Here is a 16,092-nt window from a genome sequence, read left to right on the forward strand (position 1 = left end):
TAACTTATCTGAACCCAATCTCAACGTGATGTCTGTTGAAAGACTTGAGCAATCTATGACCCTGAATATTTGGCAGAGTTAAAAAGACTTAGATTTGAAGAATAGACCTGCTGCCTGCCCTGGGGGGAACAGCAATTCTTTTTAAAGTGGTATTTTTTTTACTTTTAATTACTGGAGATTTTTAGTCCTGGTGGGATTTTTTTTTTAAAGGGAAAGAAATAGTTGTTTAAAAAAACCTGTTCTTAAGTAATTTTATTTGATTTTTGCCTTATCTTTTTTCCTCTTATTTATTATTTTTTGTCTATTTATTTTGATGTTTTCATTTCATCCAGTGGATCTCCTGAGTCTGTCTGCTGCATGTGATGCCTTGGACCAGCACAACCTCAAACAAAACGACCAGCCCATGGACATCCTACAGATCATTAATTGTTTGACCACTATTTATGATCGACTGGAGCAAGAGCACAATAACCTGGTCAATGTTCCTCTCTGTGTGGACATGTGCCTCAACTGGCTGCTGAATGTTTATGATACGTACGTGCAGCTAGGTTTTATTTCAGTCTCTTATAGAAGACTTACATGCCCTACTGATGATAGGAATAATTAACAGTCTTTCTTACATACAGAACATGTAACTAAGACTACAAGGTAGCTAGAATGCTCATTACATAAAGCTCACAGCTTAATGGCTGCCCTTAGTTAAGTCATCGGTTGAAAATGGGTAATCTTTTTTTCAAATGAATAGTGAGAGGTAGGAAATCGATTCTTCTAGGCTACAAAATCCATAGTAGGTAAAGTTATTTTTTTTTTTCAGAATGTTTTTCATTGCAGAGTTTATCACTACAAACATGCCTTTTAACTCTCTACACCAGTTGGGAGAAGCAATTATATAGTAGCCCATCTTAACTTTTTTCCACTTAACAGTATTTTATTTTTTCTAATTACATGTGAAGATAGTTTTTAACATTCATTTTTGTAAGATTTTGAGTTCCAAATTTTTTCTTCCTTTCCCCAAGATAGTGAACAATCTGGTATGGTAATACATGTACAATCATTTTAAACATGTTTTCACTTATTTATACTGTGAAAGAAACATCAGAACAAAAGGGGGAAACCATGAGAAAGAAAAAAAAAACCAAACAATTCAGTCTCCATAGTTCTCTCTTTCTGGATGTAGATGGCATTTTCTATTCATAGTCTCTTAGAATTATCTTGGAATTGCTATATTGCTGAAAAGAACTAAGTCTAACAGAGTTGAATATCAACATTTTTACTATTACAGTATACAATGTTGTTGTTAAAACTTCCTTTATTCCACATTTAGGGATATTTTCAGCAATTTTAAGTTTGGTATATCAGTCAGTGACTTGTAGCCATTTCCGTTAGTAGTTAGGAAAAAAAATACATGTGTATATAAGTACATACACATACACATACACATATACATATATTTATACATATACATATATTTTATATATAATATATAAGTAATCATATAAAGTATAAAAATTAATAAATTTAATGAACATAATTTAAATTATGAAAATAAATTAATAAAAAATATATCTATTGTCATCATCTACATATCCCCAAACAATGTATTTAATTTCTGAAAATCTCATTAAGATTTGGCACCATTATTAATCACACTTTATTAGAATTTAATTTGTGAGGTAATTTTTGGTATGAAATAGGAACATTAGTAAGAAATAAGGGAAGTTTTCAACAAATATACTATGATTTTTGTCTGTCCCTACCATTTGCCAGTAAAGAAAGTAATCCTATTTATGAATCAATAATGTTGCCTTTAATTATAAAGCTACATTTCTATACAACAAAAGTTTACATCTACCAAAAATATATTTAGCTGTATAAAAGTTACCCTTTGGTTTGGTAGCTAAAACAAAGAAAACATTGGATAGTAATCTTTTTCTTTCTTCGGTAGCTGTGTTTTTACATAAGGTTTCTGTTATACTTGTGGTTGCAATGAGTAATTTTCTTAACCATAAGTGGAAAATCTAATGAAAATAAGGTAGCTTTAAAGATAAAACAATAGCTGTGACAATTAATTTGTGCCTTTTCAAGTAAAAAAAAAAAAAAAGTCAAGGAAGTTCAAGTCACAGAAGCCGCTTTGATTGCATTGGAACTTAAGTTTACTGGGTAATCTGATATTAAATCTCCACAGATAAATAGAAAGAAATATTTGGTTATCTGTTTGTTTGTTTTTTTGAATACCTCTTGTTGAAACTTACATAATTAACTTTAAGATCCAAGTAAGGCTATCACTTAATCATATTCAAATATGTCCTTAAACATTGATAGTCTTGAGTTGGCCAAATTTGTATTGCATTCATTCACTAGATTCTGAGCAGCCAGCAGTAGGTGATGAGGTCCAAAATATTTGATTAAGCATGCAAATTATATATTGGTGGATAGATTCCTGAGATTAAGATGTGTACAATTTAAAAAAATTTTTAAGAGAAATCAAAGGGCTGGAATCAAGCTGTTAGAGTTACACCACTAAACTGGTTTTGTTTGTTTTCTTATATTAGGGGTCGCACAGGAAGAATCCGTGTCCTATCTTTTAAAACTGGTGTTATTTCCCTGTGTAAAGCACATTTGGAAGACAAGTACAGATGTAAGTGATGCATATTAATTTGTGTGTATAGTCTTATCTTTTATTAATTTTGACTAATAATGCTCCTAGTTAGTCTATGAGAGGAAAATATAATCCTTCTGTTCCTTTATCACACATACTCTCACTGAGTGCTTTTTCTGGACATGTTTTCAAAGCCTCACATGGCTGTACCATTTCTCTACAGAAATAAAGGGTGTTTTTCTAAATAGAAAATCACTCAGGAAGGATTAGCTGCTCCTTGTTGTTATACAACAAATTGAATGTTTCTGAATAAAACATATATTTTGTGGGCTGAAGACTGTGATTTCCTGACCTAGTAGAAGTCAGAAAAATAGATTTGAAGGTTTAATGTGTGTAACTCTGTAGTCTTTGGAATTCATTGTTAACAGGCATTCTACAATATCTGGCATTTGTGTTCAAGATACATTGCTTATTTTTCACAGTGCAATGCTTTTTGAGAGGTAGCATGGTATAATATAAGAAGATTACATTTAGAATCAGAGCCAGGTTTTAAATTCTGACTTTGCTACTTACTACTTCTGTAACATTAGACCTCAGTTTCCACAGTTGTAAAACTGAGGAACTAGGGCTAGACAGCCTCAAACTCTAAACTTATTGTCTATGATGATATTAATTCAAGTTATGCCCCTAAGGTTTAGCTTTATAAAATTACTAAGATTTTATTATTAAAGAAAGGAGTATCCTTTAGTTTTAGTTTTTAAAGATGTTTTCAGTGCTTTTTCTTTTTATATATCATTGTTACTTCCTAATCATTCCTTCCTGCTGCCATTAAAACTATCTCATATTTGCAAATAAATACAATCCAACAATACGTTGCCCATTGATTTTGTCTAAAGATGAATGCTTCACTTCACACCTGTAGTCCTTTATTCCCTACATTCTTAAGAGGCAGGAGGCATATTAATGACCTCTCTGAATCATATAATTGAGAACTGCATTAATGCAGAATTCTGAATTTTTTCAGTATTTTTCCTTTGTGTTATTGTAGTCATAGTGTATTGGTTCTGAAGCTCACTTAATTCTTCATTAATTCATACACGTCTTTGTTAGTTTCTCTGAATTAGTCATATTTATCATTTCTTATGTCACAGTAATATTCGATTATAATCAGATAACACAATTTTTTCAATTGATGGGCTCATATTTTTTCTTCCTATTCTTTGCTTCCACCAGAAATGCTTCTATGAACTCGTTTTGTATCAGTGAGACTTTTTTCCCCCTCTTTCATCTGTTGGGGAATTTATGTCAAGTAGGGATGTTGCTAGACCAAAGAGTATATATACTTTGGTAATTTAAAAAAAATAATTTCAAATTTTTTTTCAGTGTTGTTAGGTCAATTCACAGTTTTCCCAGCATTGCATTAATGTGACTGTTTTTTTTCTCAGACCTTCCAGTCTTCTCCAATTTCTTTTGTCACCTTTAACTATCTGGATGTAAGATGAAGCTTCAGTTGTAAGATGAGCATTTCTCTTGTAGATTTGGGAGCATTAAGATAGCATGACCTTACATATCTTTAAAATGTCAATTCCACATTTGTTGGTTTTGATTGACAATTAGATTGTTCCTAAAAAGAACACACAAGGGCAGTGAGGATTGAAATGACATGTTCCTTTTTTCTCTTGAGTTTGCAAACATAGAAATGAGCAGTTACTTATGGGAAGCCCGTTTTAAAAGGAAAAAAAATTGTTAACTGTTTGTGGATGGGATTGATGTGTATGTGTAGGTGTTTATACAGGGAAGAAATAAAGAGAAATGAATCAGGGGTAGCTTTCAGATACAATACTATCTAGTTCTAGAGATGGGAGAGAAAACAGAGAATGAGTTGAGTTTCAGCTGTATCTTTCCCTTTTTGAAATAAACCTCAAATTCTGAGATTTAATCATTATATACTTGGATGGCAAATTTAAAATAAAAAGAGCCAAGAAATCACTAAGTGACCAGCTTCTTGATGATCTCCTTGCATTTAATTAGCTAGGTCCTTGGATCAATAATATGAAAATTAGAATTTAAGATTGCAGTTTGAAGTTTTAAAATACTTTACAAATATCATCTTATTTGAACTTCACAACCACATTATGGTGTTAAATACTACAAAAATTTTTATGTGAGTGGTGATGATTCTTTTTTGTCCTTTGTCCTCAAAGAGGACCATGACATTGGGAGGTGATGCTGTACCATGCAAGTGAAGTGGATTTAAGTGAGGGAGGGCTGGGCAAGGTCACTTGCCTCACTTTGCCCTCCAGAACCATCTGGGTCCATTAGCATCACAGCTACTGAACATGGCCCTGGATGCAGTGGGAGGCCTTGTTCTTTTTAAGCTAAGGTTTTTAACAGGTCTCAGTTTAACTGAAGAAACACCATTTAGTGATTAAAACCAGGTAAAAATTGAGGCAAAGAATGACTTCTTTCACTCAGTCAAAAAAACATCTATCTGGGAGGAGATAACTTTTTCTGCCAAAACAATTGTTATTTTTATTCCCTCTGAGCCATTTAGGGCCCAATCAGTGATCAAATATTGTTATACTTATTTTACAAATAAGTAAACTGAGACTGGGAGAAGAGATACACTTATCCATAAGAGATGAACTTAGCCACACAAGTAATATATATTTACAATAGGATTTGAATTCAGGTCTTTTTGATTCCAGATTCAGTACTCTTCTCATTGGACTCACCATTTCTGTTAGACAATACTAAAAAAAATCTGTCACTTCATCTGTCCTTGAGGTCTTTTAAGTTTGTCAGAATTTGCAAATTGTAACAGAAAAGCAATTCATTAATAACCAGGGATCAAAATTTGACCATGGGAAATATGAGAAAATTCATCCTCTTCCTTTCATAGGAGAAGAGGACCATAGTTACAGAATTTGCATAGAGTTTCAGATAGTGCCAATGTGTTGATTAGTTTTGCTAAATTAAAAAAAAAAAGAACAGAACCCCAAAACATATAACCCTAATATAAAGGAAAGCTCTGTGGAGGTGAAGAAGAAAGATATTCAGAAATAGTTTAAAGCTAAACAAATTAGTAAAACTGCTTTAATTTAAAAAGAACAGTCATTTCTATACATAATGATATAGGATGATAGCTCATAACAATGGCAGCTCATAATGAGCTGTCATTTTATGATGATAGGACTTTATTGACCTCAAGGGGGTCTTACCCTAAACATTTTCTAAACACATATTTGAGTTGTTTTTCTTGTCCCTATTTATTCTGTCCTGAAAGTAAATAAACAAAATACTCAAACTAAGGTTTTTTTTCTTAGACATTTTTGATAGATTCCTTTCAGAATACTCTCCTTATTCACATAGCACTTTTCTCTGTTAGATTATGAATTCCTTTTGGATCAGGCCATTTATGTTAGTTCACATACAGGGGTTAGGGCCTATGATTATACATTAATGATGACGTGTCAGGAATTGTATTTCTAATAAAACTATAAGAGTACAATAACAATAATAATTTTTGAATGGGCTGTATGAAAACATTTTCATTACATTGGGATAAACATATTTTTATTAATTGGGTAACATAAATAGGTACTACAGCAGGTCATGTCCAAAATTTTGTTATTGCTATGTTATAAATATTCTTAGAGAATGTCTTAATATTTCCTGAAAATGTAATTGTGCTGATAGTAGGAAGAGTTGATTAATTCTCTTGAAGCTTTTTTGGGGTAACTTTTTATTTTAATACATATAAAATGCATTTCATTTCTGAAAATACCACAAACATACAAATATTTTGCTCTATTTAATGAGCCATTTTTGGCCAATCCTTTGGTTCAACAGATGTTAACAATTTTGATATTTCTTAAAATCTTTTGATTCCAAACATGGGAGGTATTTTCAAGTATTTTTAAGGAATTTTGTTAAAAGAAAGTTTTCGACTCATATGAAGACTTTTTTTATTTCCAATAATGCTTATGCACACACATATAATATATTTTTTTATGTCAGTTCAGTAAATATTGTGATTTGAGCTTGGAATTCCCATTTCTTTTCATTGTGTGATATGTTTCACTTTGGGATTATATTAATTTACATAATTTTGATTAATCCAGTTGCCTAGACTAATTAGGGCAACTGGTATAGAACAGATATGATATTGTATAACACAACTATTTGTCACTAACAAGTTTCTTTAAAAAAAAAAAAAACAACAACAAAAAAAAAACAACTGTTTTTAGAACAATCCAGTGTGCAGCCACTTTACTATTTGCACCTTCTCTTCTTGTAGATCTTTTTAAGCAGGTGGCAAGTTCAATGGGATTTTGTGACCAGCGTAGGCTGGGCCTCCTTCTGCATGATTCGATCCAAATCCCAAGGCAACTGGGTGAAGTTGCCTCCTTTGGAGGAAGCAACATCGAGCCAAGTGTCAGGAGCTGCTTCCAGTTTGTAAGTTGCTTTTATTTTATATTTATCAATGTGTTGTCCTATGTCATTTGTTGAGTGCAAGAAGGAAAGTTCACACATAAGTTCAATAGGAGGCAATATAATATAATAATTCTAATTAATAATAACTATCATTTATATAGTGTTTATTATGTGTCAGGCAGTGGGATAAACACTTTATCATTTTCTCATTTGATCCTCACAACTTTAGGAAATAGGTGCTGTTATTATTCCCTTTTTACAAGTGAGGATACTGAGCCAGAGGTAAAATAGTGTACCCAGAGTTACACAATTAAGTAAATATCTGAGAGTATATATGAACTCAGGAAGATAGTCATGACACTATCCACAGCAGCACCTAATTGCCCTAAGAAGAAGAATAGACATAGGGATGGAATAGCCACTTAATCAATAAGTATTTGTTATTTTCTTCCTACATGTTGGATTGCTAGATGGAGCAGTGGCTAAAGTGCCAGGCCTTTCTGGAGCTCCAAATGTTTAGCCACAGGAGACAATGCCAAGTCAAATGTGACACTTTTTCCCTTCTGTACTTGATCATTTTTGATTCCAAAATAAAGCTAGTTATTGAAGTTAGGCTTTTGGAATTCTTTAAATTAAATTTTTAGCAAATGAACTATAAAAACACACATATAATCAACATCAACATATAGTAAAAATAAATCTTAGAGTGGAATATCAGTTTTACTATCAGGTATCTAATTAAAGTGAGTGCATTTGTAAGATAGTTTGTCTCTATTATTTCAAGCATCTTAAACTGTTCATTCAGAGGCAGCTTAGATGGCATAATGGATTGATTGAGTACTGGGCCTGGAGTCATAGTCATTTAGTTAGTCCTGACTTCAAGTTTACCTGGACACTTGCTAGCTCTAGAACCCTAAACAATTGATTTAACTTCTATCTGCCTCAGTTTCCTTAATTGTAAAATAGTGGTAATAATTGTTTCTACTTTACAGGGTGGTTGTGAGGATTACCTGAGGGAATATTTGTAAAGAGCTTAACACAGTCCCTGGCACATAGTAGGCACTTAATAAATACTTTTTCCTTCCTTTCTACTCTTTGGTATTTTTATTTAATTACATTTTAACTTTTAATTAGCAAGCATTCATTGCCTGATATTTTTCACTTCCTCTACCTTCCCCCAAAAGAAAAACAAAATCCTTATTACAAATATATATAGTCGGGCAAAGCATATCCCCATATTGGCCATGTCCAAAAATGTGTGTCTCATTCTGCATATTAGTCCCTCACCTGTCTTTCGGCAGAGTGATCATTCTTATCATTGGTCAACACATTTTTCTGAGTTTTTACAGTTTTTACAGTCTTTGAAGTTTATACAGTTTTGTTTTTACAATATAAAAGATTCTCTTTCTGCTTACTTCACTTTGTTTAACTTCATACAAGCCTTCCAGGTTTCTCTGAAACCTCTTCCTTTGTTGCTTCTTCGGGAACAATAGGATAGGCCTTTAACAATAATATACCAGAACTCATATACTGTGCCAATAACGAACTATTTCCCAATTGATGGTCATCCTTTCAGGTTTTACTTTTACTACTACTACAAAAAAGTTGTTTTTGTACCCATAGAACCTTTTCCTTTTTTTTTTTAATGTCTTTTAGATATAAACCTACTAGTGGTATTACAGGATTAAAGAGTTTGCACAATTTAGTAACTGTGGAGGTATTATGCCTACTTAGCTTAACAGAATGACTTGACCAATTTATAGTTTTACCAACAGAGTATTAATGTATTTCATCATTTTTCTTTTTACCATTTTGTCAACTTTGCCGATCTCATGGGTGGTAAGATGAAATTGCACACTTCCTTTAATTTGTAATTGTCTAATTATCCTTGATTTGGAATATCATTATATGGCTGTAGATAGTATAGATTTCTTACTTTGAGACTGTCCATTCATGTCTGGTAACCAGGTATTCACTAGAGAAATGGAGCTTTTAAAAAAATTAATTTTAATCAGTTTCTTATATGTTACAGGGACTTCTTACATAACAAAGGTTTTAGTTTTCTGATTAATTCCAAATTAATTATATCAAGGTCTTTTGTCAAGTGTATTTAAGTTAATATTAGGTTGTCCAAGTTATAGAAGCCTAAGAAATTTTTTTCCAGATAAATAGTTCCAAATTAGAATAACTTCTGCTCTGTATCCAGGATAATTTGCCTTTCCAGAAGGGGAGTAGAAATGTTTTAGTTTTGGTTTCTTTCTTTGATTAAACTAAAAGTAGAATTTATGGTCATATAAGTCTGTTGATTTTTTTAAGTCAAAGATATAAACACGAAAAAAATCAGGTTGCTTTTTCCCAAAACTGTTAATAGTTCCATTATAAAAAGAGAAACAAAATGAATATGTTTTTAATAATTCAAATTTATCATGTTGGTTTTAACACTACTCAACTTTTCTATGAACACTTTTGAACTTTTCTGTTTCTGATTTGTTTACAATTTTTTTCTTTTCTTCATTTTATTACTATTATAATCACTCTCTTTTCCTATTCCTCAAATTCAACTCTTGCCTCTCCAAGGGAAGATAAAATCCCTCTCCTGTAACAAATGAGTATGATCATGAAAAATAAATTCACACATTATTTTTTAATTCTATCTTTTTGCCTATATTGTAGTCTTATCTCTGTGCCAAGATGGCGTTTTCTTGGCTTCTGAAATCATAATTGGCTAAATGTGTTGATTATAGTAGTAACATCTTCAATTTTTTGTTTTTCTTTACAATTTTGGATTCCTTGAATACATTTTTCTCCTGATTCTCCTTTTATGGAAATACTTTTATATCTGGAAATGATATTTTATATCTTCAGTTTTGACAAATAAGCAATATGATTTTTGGAAAGTATACCTAAACCTTTCAGTAGACATCATTTTCATAATCAAATTGAACAGCCTTTAATAGATTAATGGCAATAGGTGTAGCTTATTTATGACTGATAATTTATCTCTCCAACTTTTAGAATTTCTCAGATTACAATCTGAAGAATAATATCATAAGTAAATCACATAGGACATATTTCCTGTAAGATTTATGGGATATAAAAATTTAAGAATAAATGAGATCTAGAGAGAGTTGCGAGATATAAAAAAAGGATAATTTTGATTATGTTGAATAAAAAATGTTTTGAATAAATAAAACCAGAGTAGCTTAGACTAGAAGGAAAGCAGAAAATTTGATTGGTAATTTGTAGACTGTTTCTCATATAAAGGTCTCATATAGGAAATAATTAGAGAAGGCACTAAATTTATAAGAATTTAAGTCATTCCTCAGTTAATAAATGGTCAAAAATATAAACAAGCAGTTTTTGGGAAAAGAAATCAAGAGTATACATAGTTATATAAAAACATGTTCTGAATCATTATTGATTAGAGAAATGCAAATTAAACCAATTTTAAGATACCATCTCACCCCCGGCTAAAATGATAAAAGGGGAAAATGACAAATGTTGGAGGGGTTGTGGAAAAATTGTGATCCTGATATACTGTTTGGTGGAAGTGTAAACTACCATTTTGGAGAATAATCTGGAATCATACCAAAAGAATTGTAAAACTGTATATGCCCTTTGACTTAGCCATACCACATTAGTTTATTTTGCACGTGTTCAGGAAAAAGGAAAAGGACCTATATGTTCTAAAGTGGTTATAGCAGTTCTCTTTGTGGTGGCAAATACCACTACAAATAATGTCCATCATTTGGGGAAATAACTGAATAAACTATCATTTTTGATTATGAATAAATACTACTCTGCTATAAGAAATGATAAGCAGGTTGATTTAACAAACACGGAAAGAATGAAATGAAATAAGCAGAACCAAGAAAACATTGTTTGTACAGTAACAGCAGTATTATTTAAAGAGTAACTGTGTTCTGAGCTGTTCTGAACAAGATGAATATTCAAGTCAGCCACAGAGACTGAAGGAAGATTCTATCTACCTCCAGAAAAAGAAGTAATATGTGGAAGTATATATTGTTTGTTTCATATATATATATATATATATATATATATATATATATATATATATAAAATGTATGACTTCTAGTATAGGATTGAGAAGATAGAAGGGAAGCAGCTCTAAATTTAGCAAAATGAAACTAATTTAACTAATTTAAAAAATGTTTTAATCTGTAAAATTGTTTTCAGATTTCTACTGCACTTTGCTCCATATTCAATATATCCGATAAATGTTTCTTATTCCACCCCTTGAGTCCCCCACCCTAATTCTTACATTTGCCTCATTTAATTGTTCGTTTTATAGATTTTTAGGCTCCATTCATCTCTTTAAATTTGTTGTTAGATAGTTTTACAAGAGTCTACAGTTTACAAATGGATAGTGTTACCTAAGTTTATAAGTCACTTTTCAGAAGTTTAATTGTTTCCTGAACATTAAGAGCACTGACTAAATGCTCCCTGTTGCATCAGAATTCTTGGAGTTTTCCTGAAATGCAGGGGAAATGGCCCTAAAGCCAAAGGGAATGAGAATTGTGAGGAAAATATCTAGATTTAGGGGCTGGCCATCAGTGATGGAGTCAGGTTTTTAGTTGAGGTAATTGTTCTGAATATGTTTTGTCAGACATGAGCATTCAGCTCTTGAGCTCATTTTGGTGGATGATGATAAAAAGGAGTCTGTGTCTTTGGTGGTAGACAATGAGATGTGTACTCTGAATTTCCAGAAACCAGTGACAGTCCAATTCAGTGGTGGTACCAGAAAGAAGAAAAAAAGTTATTTAGAGACAGAATATTCTTGAGAAGTTGATTCAGAAGAGATGAACCCAGAAAAAAAAAATGTTCCTCAGTAAAATTGGGAGTTTCTGAACTGGGCAAGGAGAGAAGCAATTATCAGACTGGGATGGACCTTTAGAAGTAAATAATGTCTATTTATAAGTCAGGCATTTTAAATGTTGGAGGGGGACCATTTTTTTCAAGCCTTCTTACAGCACTCTGTCAGCTGTACACCCTGAGTCCTATCTCCTTGCTCTCTAACATGATTTCAAAGAGGTCTTCTCTACTGATTGCTGTGATTGTCCAAATCCCCCCACAAGTCCCCTTCCACTGTCTTGTCAACCAAGAACTAAAATTTTCTCTCCCTGCTTCAAGGCCTTCACGACCAACTATAATTGTATTTTTAAATTTCTTAGTCTGTCCCCTTCTGACTATTTCCACTGTTTCCTGGTGGCACAGAGGCAGAGTGCTGAACTTGAAGAGAGAAAAACCAAAGTTCAATTCCTGCCTCCAATACTTTCTGGCTCTGTGAAATTGGACAGGTTAATTAGACTTTCTCAGCCTCAGTTTCCTTTTGTCTAACATTTCATTACCCAATTGTCATGAAAATCAAATGTAATGACTTATGTAATTGCTTTTAAAACAGTTAAAAAGCAACATAAATGTTAACTATTGTTATTATTTCTTTCATCATTTATCGTATTAATGTTTCTGGATGTTCTTTTGAGCCACATCTGGAATCTAGCCAGGTATTCTCTCTATCTTTCATAAGTACATTAGTAAACCACAATGTCTCATGCTTCCCTAAAGACTTTTCTCTACTACATAAAATAAGGATCAAGATTCCTTCTGTTTTCACTGTACTTACCATAATTCCCATAGGTTTCTTGCTTTCTCTTACAGAATGTATTTTCCATTGGACTGATCAATAATGTCAATGCTTTTAATTTGGGTAATAAACTTATCCAGCGTATGCATTGTTGACCGTCACTTTGTTTCTACACATCAGTGTCTATTTTAAATGGAAAATCCATATAGGGCAGGGATCATTTGCTTTGCCACCTTTCTTCAGCATTTAACAATGTCACAGTCAGCTGAGCTTTCATTAAGTTTTTTAGCATCAGTGATAGTGAGAAGATTGGAATAGAATATATATGTAAGTTTAAATATCCACTTTTGACTTTTAGGGATGCCAAAATTCTTTAGCTTAGGAATACAGTGGAAACTTTATAGATCTCCCATTTATGTTAACATCATGGTTGGCTAAGAAAGTATATGTTAATAACTCATATTTACACAGTACTTTCAGGTATACACATGCTTGAATTTATCATAATTGATTTTTTAAAATTAAACCCAATGCATAAACAATAGGAATGCTTATAAGCCAAAAGATCCAACCTAGAAAGTTTTTGAAAATAATAATATTGGATGTGAAATATAAGTTTACATTTGGCAAACAAAACCATGAAATTCCTTATTTAATGCTAACGTGCTACTTCACATGATTATATCATATTCTCTCAATACATACAATCTTGTGACTTTTTTTTTTTTTTTGCATAGAGGCTTGCAACTTTAATTCTAGAATATATCACCTTTTTAAATTGTCACCAATGTTTGTTTTTATGCTTTAGACCATGATTTGATGTGTTGCTTCCTCATGATAAATTATCAGGAGACTCATGTAATTACTATTATTATTTATTAAATTATTAAATTTTAGAAGTTGATGTGATATGTGGCCATGTAAGCAATTAGGAATTACCCCGAACTGATCCTCCCATAGTCTATCACCTGGTCTGTGTTTAAAGGTTTTTTTCTAGCTTAATAGAACTTGTCAAAACTTATGGTCTGCCAAAAAACCTTTTAGAATCCAAGATCATCTCCCTGCCCCAATGAGACATTGGAATAGAATTATAATAGAAAAACTTACAAGCTGAATATTAGTTACAGAAAACATAGATTTCAGTTTTTAGATATTTAATTATAAAATAAGCCTCCTATTTTATAAGGAAGAGGGACTACTGATAATAAGCCTTGGCTGCAAAAACCTTTTTTTATTAAGAGTTTTTTTTTTTTTTTTTATTGGAAGCTATACCCACTTTTAGCTGTTTTAGCAACTCTCAGATTGCATCCTCAAAAATTTTTTCAATAAATTCAAATGACAGCAAGAGTTAAGATACAATACTGGCCACAATAAGGCATCGATTTAATGCACTGCTCTTCATCTGTACTGTAGGCACATAGATTTCAGATTTTGTCTGGCTAGGTTAACAGTTGGGAAAGCAGTAGGATACCTCTCAAAAGAAAGCTTTGCATATCCCAGCCTCTTTTTTTCCCATGTCTTTTTTCTTGTTATTCAGTTTTGCAAAGTTAAGTTGCAGAGGCTTTCAAAGAGAAAATATCTTACATTCACTAGATATCATAGAAAGTGACTTCTAAAATATTGAAAGAAAAATAGGAGGGAACAGGAGACCAAATCAAAGAAAAGCTAAAGACAGTGGCTTCAAATGTCTGTTTATAAGTGTACAAAATATGGATAATAAGCTAGATAAACTAGAAATGCAAGGAAGTAAATTTGACCTCAGAGATAGCTCTTTTATTTAATGGAATGGAACTCATCACTGGAGAATGATTTTGGAAGTATATATCTCATTCAAAAGGAGCAGAGTAGTCAAAATATGTGCTGAGTGTGGAAATAGAACTGTATATTAAGAAATATATTCTGAAAAAATTTAGAAATCAGGACTGAGAGACTACGGTACAGAAAATTTGGGAAATAGTCAATAAAATTGAGAAAAAAGTAGGTTTTACTACCTGAAATTAAGGAAAGCATGCAGGGACATCTAAAATAGATCACAGAAGCCAAGAGGTAATGGGATGGGAGTTGGTACATCCTTGGCTTTATTCAATAATTTCATTCTTCTAAAGATTGGATTAATAACAAGAAAAACCAGTCATTCTAGAAGTATTCTGATAAACAAGTATAAACTATTTGCTGAAACAGAAATAATATGAACTTTCTAGAGAAGTGATTGCTTCATCTTAGAATCCCATGGACTAAAATTCTGTAGGGGATGTAAGCTCCAGAAGAATGAGAAGCTCTCAAGAATGAAATCTGAAGATGTTAATAGAAATAATTCCAGTGAGGAAAAAAAGATAGGTTTCCAAAGAGGCCAAGAAACAAGGAACTTATTGAACAACTTAGTTTTTTAAAAGATATACATGGAAGACTGAAGAAAAAAAAAAAAAAGGAATGCAGGATGAATACAAGAGTGTTAAGATCCTATAAGAATCGTACCCGAAACACAAAAGCTTAGGAGGAGCTAAGGCTAGTCATGATGCTGGGTACAACAAAAGAGAAAAAGAGAAGAAGCAAAAAAAAACCCAAAAAAACGAGGAACCATCACTTAGAATTTGGGGTGATGAAAAGGGACGATAGAGAATCTGTAGAAACAGCCAACCATTCATTCTGCTCCTGTTTCCTCTCCCAAGGAAAATGGTCTTCTTACTAGAAAGGATGTTTTAATTTTTTAAAAATGCTTAATAGAGTTGAAATATAAATAAAGGGATTATCATTAAGAATATCTGCCAGCTCTCAGTAAGTTTACATCATCAGGTCTTGGTGAATTTCATTCCAGATAACTGAAAGAATGGGCAAATCTTAGCTTTAAGCCATTTGTCTTCCTGGCAAAATTGTAAAATTATATCATTAGAGATGTATAAATAATATATCTAAAAAGTAAAGAATGGATCTATGAGAGACATTAATGGTTTCATCAAGATCAATTAATATCAGACTATCTTTATTTTCTTTTTTGATAGGGTCAGGAGCCTGACAGATCAAATGAATGGTGTAGACATATTTGACCTAGATTTTGGCAAATCACTTAAGTTTATATACTTGGTTTTCATATTTTTTAGTCTTAGTTTCATTTCTTCTTCTTTGTCTTTCATGTTGGTTTTTTGTGTATAAGATAGAGATGTGAATGAGATGATTGTAAAAATTTGTTAAATTCAGAATTGGTTAAATCATTTGGATCTAAAGAATATTCATTATTGGGTTGATGTTGACTTGGGGATGTAGTAGAGTATTCAAGAGATCTTTGATCTTTTGTTGTTCAATTATTTCAATTAATGATTAGATGAAGTTATTGATGGCTCATCTCATAAGATTAGCAAATAGCTAGAAGAAACAAACTTGAAAAGATAACACAAATGTTCAATAATAGGACCCCAAAAGATCTTGTCAGACAAAACCAATGAGTCAGCAGATA

General features: G+C 32.0%; 1 protein-coding gene across 1 annotated transcript in view; it reads left to right on the plus strand.

Annotated features, from left to right (window-relative positions):
- The window catches only part of DMD (dystrophin), a 2,117,885-nt gene that overhangs the window by 2,023,685 nt on the left and 78,108 nt on the right, over positions 1-16,092 (plus strand). The window contains 3 exon segments of the mRNA XM_074300855.1: positions 333-534; positions 2,553-2,638; positions 6,900-7,057. Coding sequence (XP_074156956.1) covers positions 333-534; positions 2,553-2,638; positions 6,900-7,057 — 446 coding nt within the window.

This window comes from Sminthopsis crassicaudata, chromosome 3 (assembly GCF_048593235.1).
Source record: "Sminthopsis crassicaudata isolate SCR6 chromosome 3, ASM4859323v1, whole genome shotgun sequence".
Taxonomy (NCBI): Eukaryota; Metazoa; Chordata; class Mammalia; order Dasyuromorphia; family Dasyuridae; genus Sminthopsis; species Sminthopsis crassicaudata.